Source organism: Myotis yumanensis, unplaced genomic scaffold (assembly GCF_028538775.1).
Source record: "Myotis yumanensis isolate MYYU_CA2020_CCGP unplaced genomic scaffold, mMyoYum1.0.hap1 SCAF_3, whole genome shotgun sequence".
NCBI lineage: Eukaryota > Metazoa > Chordata > Mammalia > Chiroptera > Vespertilionidae > Myotis > Myotis yumanensis.
This window is the reverse complement of record NW_027223754.1, coordinates 164,233,176-164,246,114: the sequence shown is the minus strand read 5'-3', so window position 1 is coordinate 164,246,114 and position 12,939 is coordinate 164,233,176. Positions and strand designations below refer to the sequence as shown.

At 44.1% G+C, this 12,939-nt stretch overlaps 1 protein-coding gene across 1 annotated transcript in view; it reads left to right on the top strand.

Moving 5' to 3' along the window:
- Positions 1 to 12,939, top strand: part of DIP2B (disco interacting protein 2 homolog B) — a 226,716-nt gene that overhangs the window by 209,158 nt on the left and 4,619 nt on the right. The window contains exons 31-37 of the mRNA XM_070410244.1: positions 1,630 to 1,798; positions 2,617 to 2,787; positions 4,077 to 4,138; positions 5,022 to 5,079; positions 7,829 to 7,903; positions 9,007 to 9,184; positions 11,000 to 11,123. Coding sequence (XP_070266345.1) covers positions 1,630 to 1,798; positions 2,617 to 2,787; positions 4,077 to 4,138; positions 5,022 to 5,079; positions 7,829 to 7,903; positions 9,007 to 9,184; positions 11,000 to 11,123 — 837 coding nt within the window. The remainder of the gene's footprint in view (positions 1 to 1,629; positions 1,799 to 2,616; positions 2,788 to 4,076; positions 4,139 to 5,021; positions 5,080 to 7,828; positions 7,904 to 9,006; positions 9,185 to 10,999; positions 11,124 to 12,939) is intronic.

Here is a 12,939-nt window from a genome sequence, read left to right as displayed (position 1 = left end):
AAACAGAATGTGTAGGCGTGTCTGTGAAGGCCATAACCATCTCAGCCTTCCCTTTGCTCCCTTAATCTGGGAAAGTTTCAATAAGATACCGATTTTTCCAGAATTTCTTCTTCTAATATATCTCTGATGTTGATTTAGTTTCGTTTATATTCCCTTTTTCTTTTCTGTAGTTTTATGCCTCATGCAAAAGGTTAGTGATCTTATTACCTGCTCTCTGCTCTGTCCTGTAATCCTCTCTTTAGAAGTAGAGCCAAGTAGAAGGATGATACTTGGGTGAAATGTGTCAGCTGTGACAGCCAGAATGCACCCCCTGGCTTGGCAGGAAGGAATATAATGAGGTGGGATAATAGCATGTGGCTGGAGAGTAGCGTGTCCGTCCTGGCCAGATTGTTTCTTATGGAACAGCATTGCCACTCCTCCCACTAGCCGCCCAGGGAACCTCACCTCATACCTGCATTTTCACCTCCTGGTGGACATCTCCATGGGTCCTTCCCAGCTGCGTGCTACTCAACAGCCCCTTCTGTGTCTCCATCTTTGTTAGGATGGGTCCTTCACCTTGGGGCCCAAACTAGGAACTTGGGCATTATCTCCAACTTCTCTGTCTTTATGTCTCACATCCATTTAAATGTCATGTCCTTTGGCTCAGTTGTTCCTAAACCTGCCTGTACATAGGATTCACCTAGGGGTCTAAGAAAAATAAATAGGCCTTCCCCATACTTACTTAGATCTCTGAAGGTGGAGACCCCAATTCAGTATTTTTCAAATGCAGGACTCTTGGGCTCCTGGTAATTCTGATCTATACCCAGGTTTAGGAAGTTGAGGATTCATGGCTGCAGATTATACATATGATATGTGACTCTACTATTCCTTCCTTTTTATCCCGCTGCATTGTCGGGGTTCAAGCCCTCATCATCTCCCCGCTGGACTATTGCAGTCTCTGCTAACTGTCTCTCAGCCTTCATGTCTCGTATCTCCAATCCCTCCTCCATGTTGCTAGTTTTGCCCCAACTTAAAGCTGCAGTGACTGCCTACTGGGTAAAGTCTAAATCCCTCATATGATAATTAAGCCCTTTCACAGTTTGATCCCAGCCCTTCTGGCCTTATGTCTCATCACTCCCCCATGCATCCTGTGCTCTAGTATTTCACACTGGGGTACTATTTCTGTCAACCTTAAACACCATGTAATTTTATACCTCTGCATTTGCATATGCTGTTCCTCTGCCTGGAATACTCTCATCACCATCCTCACTTCCTCCAGCCACTGTCAAATTCCTGCTCGTTTTTCAAGCCCCAGCACAACTGTCACCTGCACATTGAACTCTCTCCCCCCCCCCCCCCCCCCCCGCCCCCCGCCAGCCCCAGCTTTCCCAGTTTGGATGACTTGCCCTTTATTCTGTGATCTTGTTGATGTCCTTTATTCACGTCTCAGTTACTACATGTGTCACAGTCTGCTCTATTTTATAGTTACACTGTGTTGTGAGTTGCATATGAACAAGGCTGATTCTTAGACCATTATATCTAATATGGCCCTACACTGTCCTTCCTGCTCAGTTGAATTGATGATATTTTAAAACATCAAGATATCTAGGATGATTTGCTAATGTCAGCTCTTGCCTTCCTGTATTGCAGTGTCTATTCAGGTCACCAGTCCATCTTAATTCCTCCTATGGAGTTAGAAAACAACCTTTTCCTCTGGCTTGCCACTGTCAACCAGTACAAAATAAGGGATACATTCTGCTCCTATTCAGTAATGGAGCTCTGCACCAAGGGGCTTGGAAACCAAGTGGAGGTGCTGAAGGTAAGAAGCAGCTGCAACAAACAGCAGTCCTGGGGGTTTTAAAGAAATGGGACAGGTAGGACGCTGAGGAGGGGTTGACAGACATACCTGCTTGGTTTTCTCTAGGCAGTCAAACAGGTGTTTTTGTAAACCTCCGGAAGTTTATCTCTTCCACTTTCTACTTTAATGCACTCTTTCAGAGTTTAATGTGAGTCTTAATTTGTGGCGAAGAAGGTGAAACTGGTTGGGAGGCTGAATGGAAATGACTTGATAGAAAGATGAAAGGAATTGTTAACCTCCAGTAGGATTTTTCCCAATAGAATTTGCAACCTCAGAGCATCAGAGACTGGGGAGGGCCCCAGAGATAAAGGGGTAGCTCATTCATGTGTGTAGCCAGTGATCATATGTCTGACTGCATGTGGGAGAGTCAGAAGACACCAGATTTTCTTAAATAGAGAAATGTGACCTTAAGGAGGAAAAAAAGACAAGAGATTTGATCTCCAGGGTGCAAGGTTCCCTTCCTCATAGTCCCATGCCTCCAATTTGCAGTAGGGAGAAATGCAAGGCACAGAAACGGGGTGGGATGAAAATGGATTGCTGAGGAACCCAAGACTTTTAGAGGAAAGAGAAAATAAATAGAGAATGAGCACATTTACCAGGAGGTAATGACTTCAATGGAAGCCTTGGCATTTCTGGGAACTTCTGTCTTTTCTCTGGTTATCTGAGGTGAGAATACACAGTTCCTTGGCTTTTCCTGACCAAAGAGACAGCACTGGCCCTAGCTATTCAGTTCTCTGATGGTCTTGCTAACCTCAGCTCACGTGCATGGTGTCTTACAGACCAGAGGGATCAACCTCTCCTGCATCCGGACGTGTGTGGTAGTGGCCGAGGAGCGGCCCCGAATTGCCCTCCAGCAGTCCTTCTCCAAGCTCTTTAAAGACATCGGTCTGTCCCCTCGAGCTGTCAGCACCACTTTCGGATCAAGAGTCAATGTAGCAATATGTTTACAGGTGACTTTCATGAAATCGTGTTGGAAAAAATGCAAGGGGGGTGTGTGGTGCTCTGGAGCAGAGGCCTCGGACAGTCTGCCTGGTGTGAGCCCCGTTCCTCTCACCTGCTCTGGGACCGTGGCCTTTCCATGGTGACTTCACTGTGCCTCATTTTGCTCATCCGTAAGATGGAGAGAAGAGTATTGTCTTCACAGAGTCGTTCTGTGGAATCACTAAGTTGCTAGATGCTACACACGTGGAGCTTTTTCTGGCCTTTGAGCACCCTGTGCTAAATGTTTACTCTTCGTAGTAGTTTCATGGTCCACAGCAATGACTGAAGAAGACTCTGAGTCCTATTTGAATTTTGTTTATATCTTCCCTTCTGTTTTCCTGTCTCCTCCATATTTTATAACTTTTTTGCAAAGGAAGTACAAATAAGCCTGTATTCTTTTCTCCAAGCAGATGGCAACTTTGCCATGTTATTCCTGGGTACATAGCAGAAAAGAACTGAGTCTGATTGTATGTAGCTTGGAGACTAATGAGGAAAACATAGGCGTGGACAAGAGTGAGAGTAAACGAAGGTGGCATACGTGGGTAGATACTTTCAGGCCTTCTATGACCATGGTCAGGTGACTTTTAAATAGCATCGTAGCTTTAACTGTGGAGCCCAATTGTGGGCCCTTTGTTTTCAGGTTGGGCCAGTGTTAATTTTGAAAATCCCCATAGATGCTGACCTGTGTCGTCCCTGCTTTATTTATTTATTTATTTATTTATTTATTTATTTTAATATATTTTTATTGATGTCAGAGAGGAAGGGAGAGGGAGAGAGAGATGGAAACATCAGTGATGAGAGAGAATCATTGATTGGCTGCCTCCTGCAGGCCCTCTACTGGGGATCAAGACTGCAACCCAGGCATGTGCCCTGATCAGGAATCAAACTGTGACCTCCTGGTTCATAGGTCGATGCTCAACCTCTGAGCCACACAGGCCAGGCAGTCGCCCCTGCTTTAAAGTCCAGGGATGAGGACCAGCCTTCGCCTGGTAACTTTTTAGTGCTTCTCTTGCCTCTGTGAGAAGGCCCCTGGCCCACTCTCCCGAGGGAGGAGAAGAGAGAAACATGAGGGCAAAGCCAGGCCAGGCGCCTCTTCTAGGCATTGACTGTACCCTGCCACATCTGGCTGAAGAGGGTGAGCTTTCAAAATAGAGTTTGCATTTTTATGTCTATGTCTAACTTACTTCTTTATTTAAATATATGAAATGTGGAAATATAATAATTTAAATAAACCATGCATTGATTTATTTTTCTTTAGGGAACCTCAGGGCCCGATCCAACTACTGTGTATGTAGATCTGAAATCATTAAGACATGACAGGTACAGTAGATTTATTTTGATCATTTCTTATTAGAGTTCCTAAACATAAAAAGTTCTGAGCCTCAAGAAAGCCAGCCCCTTCCTCATCCTTTGTTTGTATCTTCCAGGAGGCATGGAAAGAGGGAAATAATTTTTCATTATTAATACCTGAAAAATTTTTACATTTATAAGAAGAAAGCTTTCATTCTCACAGTTTCTGCACTATTCTTTAATATTAAGATGTAATACTTAGTTCCTGCCTGTGTAAAAGTATTTTGATATAAATTAAACCAAAATTGGTAGACTCTTCCCTCTGAAAGTTTAAAAATAAAAGATGGGACAGACAAGACAAATGAGGCGGAGTAGGGTTTTTGAAACAGTACTTTATCTGAGCCCCAGGAGTAAAAGCCTTTCCCCTCATCAACTTAGAAAGGAATTTTAACTGTATCCCAAGGTGAGCCTGGCCCCGGGCTCTGTGACCCTCTCCCAAGTCCCACTGACGTCAGCTGTGTTCACCGGGGTGCCCGTGGCACTGGCCCCGCCTGCACAGGCAGCACATTTCACGAGTTCCGTGTTTCTCAGCCTGGGGGATTCGCCCTCCAGAGGACTTTTGACAGAGTCGAGATATTTTTGGTTGTCACAACAAGTGGGCTGCTGCTGACATCTAGTGGGTAGAGGACTGGGATGTTGCTAACGATTCTACACTGCACAGGATAGCCCCTCACAAAAAATTGTAACAAAACGTTATTGGACCCAAAATGTCAGTAATGCTAAGTTTGAGAACCTGCTCTACATAAGGAGGAGAGACAAATTAGAGTCTTGGGAAGGCACTGTATAGCTATAGTCAACATGGTGCAATCACTTGTGAAAAGTCTTATGTATAGTAAATACCGTTCTTCTACAGGGTTCGTCTTGTGGAACGGGGTGCCCCCCAGAGCTTGCTCCTCTCAGAGTCTGGAAAGGTAATTTGTTTTGTTAACCATTGGGAAGGTGGTCTCTGTGGAGAAGTGGTTCATTTTAAAGAAACCTGAAGCCATTTAACATATTAATACCCCAGGGTAAAACTTAACTGAAATCTGGAGATAACTCAACAATTTCAACTGAGCCAGTACTTTCAAATTCATATGGATACATAAGAAGAATACTCCGTTTCAATTTTCTTAATTTCCATAGATTTTTAAAAATCTGACATGTTAATTCTTATTTGACAAACCAGCAAAATTTAATGTTCATTTATTCAAGGTAGAGAGATGAATAAGAGCCAGTTCTATCTTTATAAGTGTTACAAGGAGAAAAATGGGTGGCAGATAGGGGAGGGGTGTGGTTTAAGATTAGGGGAGATTATATATATATTTGTAGTTCAAAGAGAAACCAAAATGGGGAAGAGATTATGGGGATAAGATTCAGATTAGAATGAGGCTTTAAAATGTTCAAGGAGAGATTTCATTATTATCTTAGTTCATTTAGGCTGCTGTAACAATACCAGAGACTGGGTGGCTTATCAACAACAGAAACTTACTTCTCAAGGTTGTAGAGGCTGTGAAACCGAAGATCAAGGCACTAGCAGATTCTGGCAAGGGATTTGTGGCTCATAGATGGCCGTCTTGTCACTGCGTCCTCACCTGGCAGAAGAGGCGAGGGAAATCTCTGGGTCTCTTTTATAAGTTCACTAATCCCCTCCATGAGGGTTCTGCCCTCCTGACGTAGTCACCTCCTAATACCATCACAGTGGGGATTAGGATTTCCAGTCCTCATTGGGAACATTCAATCTATAGCAGGTTTTTTTTTAGTGGGTTTTTTTTTTAATCCTCACCCAAGGATATTTTTCCATTGATTTTAGTGAGGTTGACGAGAGAGGGAAAGACAGAGAGAATATTGATGTGAGAGAAACACATCGATTTGTTGCCTCCTGCATGAGCCCTGACCAGGGCCCGAGCCCAGGAGGAGTCTGCAACCGAGGTCCGTGCCCTTGACCAGAATCAAACCCGGGACTGTTTGGTGCACAGGCCGACGCTCTACCCACTGAACCAAACTGACGAGGGCTATCGTTTATATATATATATATATATAATTATATATATATAATTTATATATATATATAAATATATTATATATATATATATATATATATATTATTGATTTTTTTTACAGAGAGGAAGGGAGAGGGATAGAGAGTGAGAAACATCGATGAGAGAGAAACATCGATCAGCTGCCTCCTGCACATGTCCCACTGGGGATGTGCCCGCAACCAAGGTACATGCCCCTGACCGGAATCGAACCTGGGACCTTTCAGTCCGCAGGCTGACGCTCTGTCCACTGAGCCAAACCGGTGCTGGCCTATAGTTTTATTTTTTTAATTGAATTTATTAGGGTGACATTGGTTAATAAAATTATATAGGTTTCAGATATACAATTTTACAATACATCATCTGTATATTGTATTGTGTGTTTACCATCCAAGCAGTCTGTATCGGTTTTAAACAACTTACTGAGGGTGATGAAACATCAGCATAAGCTTTAAGTTTCTTCTCCCTTTGAAGACAAGTGATGATGCCCCAGAATCCCTTCTAGGAATTCTGGAAGGCAGAGGAGAAAATTGGGGGAAAGAGGGAACCTGCCCAGCCTCCAGTGGTAGATCAACCCCACGGAGAACTACCTCCAGTTTCCCTCTTCTGTTTAAACTCTTCGAAGTGGGCTTAGGTTGGTCCTATCATCTTGTCAATCTTCGTCTGCCTCAGCTAACAGTGGGTGCCTCAGGAGCTGTATCACGGTGCCTGGCCCTGTCTCTTCCTTCCTGGAGGTTTTAGATGTACGAGCCCAGATAATCATTGTAGGGCTTCTCAGGTAACTGCATCATCCAGAAACCCAAGATGAAAACGGAGGCTTAAGAGACAGAATGCAGGTGACCAGAGAGGCCCTGAGCCATCCTCTCGGCCAGCACCTGCTGCTTCCTCCTCCCTGTTGAGGGAGGTCCTTGCACTCGAGTGTCTTTCTAGTCTCCTGCAGAACTGCTCCCTTCCTCTGTCTCTCTCCAGGCCCCTCAGCTCTAGCACTCACTGTGGACCGGAGTGCGGTCTCGCAGGCAGCCCCTCACTGCTGCCCTTCCTGCTTTAAGGGGTTTAGTGCCACTATCCAGTGAACAAGATAGATTGTGGGAAAGGACAGTTACAGGTCAATTTAGTCTACAAATTCTTTTTGTTTTGTTTCGTGTTATTGTTGTTGTTGCTAATCCTCACTTGAGGATATTTTTCTCATTGACTTCTAGAGGAGGGTAGGAGCAAGGGAGAGAGAGAGAGAAAGAAACATTGATGTGAGAGAGACGTATCGATTGGCTCCCTGCCGCATGCCCCCTGACCAGCGTGGGGATTGAACCTGCAGCCCAGGTTTGTGCCTTGATGGGGAATGACCTCTCAGCCCTTCGTGCTCGCAGGAGGACACTAACCACTGAGCAACACAGGCCAGGGCCGTCTATAAATTCTTAACATCATTCTGATCTGCAGTTCCTCATCCCTTTGAAGGAAGTAGACTGGTTGGTTCTTTGGTTTCCTTTTGAGGATGAACCTTATTGTACCTCTGGTCTCCACTGAGGACAATTCTGTGAGCACCATCTTAGATAGCTCCTGCCTTTGTGCACTCCTCGCCTCAGTAGAGGAAGGGAGAGCAGGTCATTAGACTTTAATTGAGTCTTTGTGTTTTCCCTTTGATTCTTAGATTTTACCTGGAGTGAAAGTGGTTATTGTTAATCCCGAGACCAAAGGGCCTGTTGGAGACTCTCACCTTGGAGAGGTAGGTGTACCTTTCACCTTTACTCTGAAAGTCAGCAGAGAACAACTTTAGGATTCATATTTCAAAGTCAGAGAAAGTGTGGATGTGCTTTTCCCCCATTGGGAATTTTCATATTTTAAAAGAGTCTTAATCTTCCTCTGTAAAGCACGAGACTGAAATGGACAGAAAAGGAAAATTGAGACCAGGATGGAGAGAAGATTTAGGCACCCAAACTAGAACTCATCCCAGATTTGTCCACTGATAATCCCTCAGTTGAAAAGGAAAATGGGCAAATCCTACCTCCTCCCACCTATTGAAGGAGCCATAAAGATTAAATTTCAAAAATTCATGCAAATTTTATATTCTATCCCAAAATGTGTTTTTTGTATTAGTATTAAAATGTTTTTAAAGTCTTAATTTTTCTTCCCCCAAATCTTTGAGGGACCCTGTTTCATCCCATAGCGTACTGGGAGGAGTGTTGTAGGTACAGGAGCCAGATGACCTGGGCTCTACCACTTAGCAGCTTCTCAGTATTGGGCAAGTTACTTAATCTCTCTGGGCCTCAGTCTCCTCATCCATCGATAATATTTGCACCTACATAGTAGAATTGTGTGACAGTTACGTGCATTAATACCTGTATCTGTAGTGCACATAGAATGGCGCCTGTTTAGTGTTACCAACCATTTTTAGTTATTGGTTGTTTATGTGGTAAATTCAGATACCCTGGATTGTTTCCTTGAGGGCTCTATACCTTATTTCAGAAGCACAGGAATGACACCTTTGTGAGACTCTGGAAGAGGCTGAGAAATGAGCCAGGGAGGCAGTGTAGTGTCTGCCACTCAGACTTGGGTGTGAGTCTCCTAGTTTCCGCATTTTAGGCAAGTTACTTAACTCCTTGTTTTTTCATTTGTAAATGGGAATAACAATAGTGTGAACTATATTGTCATGTCATGTGGCGGGAATGAATGAGATAAAGCATATAAAGTACTTACCTCACTGAATACTTGAAATGTCAGCTGCCTTTATTGCAGTTGTGTTGTTGCTATTAATAAAAAAATGAGATTAAAAAACTAAAGTCACAATATGTGTTCTTGGGAAATGTGACCAGTGCCCTTTTCTTGTAGATTTGGGTAAACAGTCCCCATACGGCCAGTGGCTATTACACCATCTACGATAGTGAGACTCTTCAAGCTGATCATTTCAACACTCGCCTCAGCTTTGGGGATGCTGCTCAGACACTGTGGGCTCGGACAGGATACCTTGGTTTTGTCCGCCGAACTGAGCTCACAGCGGCCACTGGAGGTATGCATCTCCCATGCCAACTCTTCCCCTTCATCCTGCTTTGCATTTCAGCCAGGAGCACTGGCTGGCCTTCCTCAGCCAGCCTCGGCCTTGTGTATGTGTATTTGACTATTCCCTCCTACAACTCTTTAATCCATGTGTGAATCCATCTGCATATAAAGTAAGACTTTGCCCCTGAAAAGCACCTAGGAGGTAAGCACCCAGGGTACCACGTCAGCACCCCTGAACTGTGGGTCAGCACAGCCTCAGTCCTGGAGGTGTGCCTGATGAGCAGTGAAAGGCAGAACACAGACCCTAAGCCCTTTTAGCTCTTCTATTCTCGTGTACCAGCCCTAATCCCTGACAGGGAATCAGTGCAGAGGAGCCATCTGCAGAAGTGCTCCTCTGTCCCTTTAGTGTCGCATGTTGGACTGAAGACTGCTTGGCAAGGCTCTGGTATAAGCAGTCCCCCAGCCATCCTCTGCCCAGTCCATTGTCATGGCTTCACTGCTGCCTTCAACCTGTGTTCCTGGTGGCATGAATAGGCATTTTAAAATACCCAACTCTAGCCCGGCTGGCATGGCTCAGTGGTTGAGAGTCAACCTATGAACCAGGAGGTCGTGGTTCAATTCCCAGTCAGGGGATTGATGCATTTAGGTGCCCAGAGCAGTGCCTGGCACACAGAATGCACTCACTAGTAATATAGATAGATTACAACCCTATTAATAACCAGAACTAGTCTGTCCACATTCTCTAATCCTACTCCTTATACTTGGACTCCTTGAAGATGTCTAGACACAATGACACATGTTCATTTCTTCTTCATCTCAAATCCTCACTTCCCTCCATTCTCCCCTCTCCCAGCCATCATCGGCCAATTCCTACTTATCCTTAACAGCTCAGCCCGGCTTCGGTTCTTCTAGGTTTTCCTTGAACCTATGAGCAGAGCTTGGGCGTATCCTCTGGTCCCTATGCCTTGTGCACACTCCTGTCACTGGGCTCACTGCGTTACAATAGTACGCCCGTTTGTGGGTCTATTTCTCCAGTAGGTAGTATCCAAAGCAGGAATTGTTTTGTCATCTTTATCTCCCCAGCATTTGGTACAATTCCTGGTACAGGTGGTAGCAGTAGTAGTAATAATAGCTAATTTTTTAGCACTTACAATGCACCAGGCATCATATAAACTACCTTGCATGGATTATCTCATTTAATCCTAATAACAGCCATGTTTTGTTTTGTTTTGTTTTGTTTTGATAATCCTCGCCCAAGGATTTGTTTTCATTGATTTTATTTTTTATATGTTTTTAATGATTTTTTTAGAGAGAGAGGAAGGGCAGTAGAGAGAGAGAAACATCAGTGTGAGAGAAACATTAATCAGTTGCCTCCCGTATGTGCCCTGACCAGAGATCGAATCCACGACCCTTGGGTGCACGGGTTGACACTCAAACCAAAAGAGCTACACCCTCCAGGGCAAAGACATGTTTTGTTTTTATAATTTTTTTTCTTTATTGATTAAGGTATTACATATGTGTCCTTAACCCCCATAGCGCGCCCCCCCGCCCCCCACTCATGCCCTCAGCCCCCTGGTGCCTGTGTCCATTGATTAGGCTTATATGCATGCATACAAGTCCTTTGGTTGGTCTCCACAGCCATGTTTTTATCTTGTCTCACAGAGGGTGATGCAGGATCCGGGGGCTTGACTAATTTGCCCAGAATTACACAGCGAGTGATGTAGCCACCTGATACGGCAGGCAGTCTGAACTCTGCTCTTAACTCTAATATTATGTTGTACTCAAAATGTATCTGATAAACCAAATTTCTCTTTTTCTTTGTCAGAGCGTCATGATGCGTTATATGTGGTGGGAGCTCTGGATGAAACGCTGGAGCTGAGAGGATTACGATACCACCCAATCGATATTGAGACCTCAGTGTCTCGGATCCACAGGAGCATTGCTGAATGGTAAGCCTCACCCCCGAATAGACTTCCCACCTCCAATGTCGTATCGAGGAAAAATAAGTAGTCAGCTGAATGCACCACCTACCACCTACAGACATAGCACTCAGGGGGCCTAAGAGAATAAGCAGACTGATTCTGTCTTGTGTGCCATCTGCTGTGGCAGATGAGGCCATGGAGACCTGAGACCGGCTCTAAGGACCATTAAAGTCGAGTCCTCTTTAATGATAGACTTCCTGCCTCTAGAGCAGTGGTTCTTAACCTTCCTAATGCCGCGACCCTTTAATACAGTTCCTCATGTTGTGGTGACCCCCAATTTCATTGTTACAAATTGAACATAAATAAAGCATAGTGATTAAGCACAAAAACAATATGTAATTATATACGTGTTTTCCGATGGTCTTTAGGCGACCCCTGTGAAAGGGTCGCTCGACTCCCAAAGGGGGTCGCAACCCACAGGTTGAGAACCGCTGCTCTAGAGTCAGAGTAGAATGGCGGACAGGACCTAGAGCTTAGAGGCCTTGCTCTCCCACTTAGGCTGCTTCCCTCATCTGTAAGATACTTTCTCTGTCACTTCCTGATTATTGGGAGGATCCAATGAGAATGTGCTTTTAAATTGTTAAATGGTAAGCAGATGAAAGGATCATTACTTTTATATGGTCTAATTTTCCTCTCAGTGTAGGAAATCCCCCTACATTATCCCTGATAAGGGATCATTTAACCTCACATTGACTTAAAATTTTTTAAAATTAAAACCTTGTAGTTTTTTCATATTGGCTTTTATTCTGAATTAACAATACAGAACCCACCCAATTTCTTTTCTCTACATATTTATCAATGTGTCCTCACTCGTTTTTTGTTTCTTTTTCCCCTTGCTAAATGGCCACAATGCTTTTAAAGGCTGCTCATGCTTTTCAGACGCTTCTGTGTCTCAAAATGTTCTCTCCCCAGATCTGAATAATGTCCATGAGGTGTAAGAAAATGCAGAGAAGCTGGGTGCCATGGTTAACCCTCTAATTTTAGACAATTGACTATAAAAAAAAATTTAATTGATTTGAGAGAGAGAGGAAAGAGTGGGGAGAGTGAAAGAGAAACATCGATTTGTTGTTCCACTTATTTATGCATTCATTGGTTGCTTCTTTTTTTAAAATATATATATTTTTAAATATATTTTATTGATTTTTCACAGAGAGGAAGGGAGAGAGAGTTAGAAACATCGACCAGCCGCCTCCTGCACATCTCCCACTGGGGATGTGCCCGCAACCCAGGCACATGCCCCTGACCAGAACCGAACCTGGAACCCTTCAGTCCGCAGGCCGACGCGCTATCCACTGAACCAAACCGGTTTCGGCTTAAAATATATTTTTATTGACTTCAGAGAGGAGGGGAGAGGGGAAAAGAGATAGAAACATCAATGATGAAAGAGAATCACTGATCAGCTGCCTCCTGTATGTTCCCTGCTGGGGATCAAGCCCACAACCTGGTCATATTTCCCAACCGGAAATCGAACCGTGACCTCCGGGTTCATAGGTCAGTGCTCAACCACTGAGCCACGCCGGCTGGGCCATTGGTTGCTTCTTGTATGTGCTATGATGGGGGATCAAACCCAAAACCTTGGCATATGCTCTAACCACTTGAGCTACCCAGCCTGGTTGACATTCTACTTTTAATGCAGTCAGATACTGTGAACATTTTTCTTTAATGATTGGACTCTGTGTATTAAAGCAGTTTAACATTGCATATCACAAGTCAGGTCATATCCTCTAACCCAGCAATCCCACTCAATGAAAAGCAACTTACTAACTACCTCATGACACTTTTA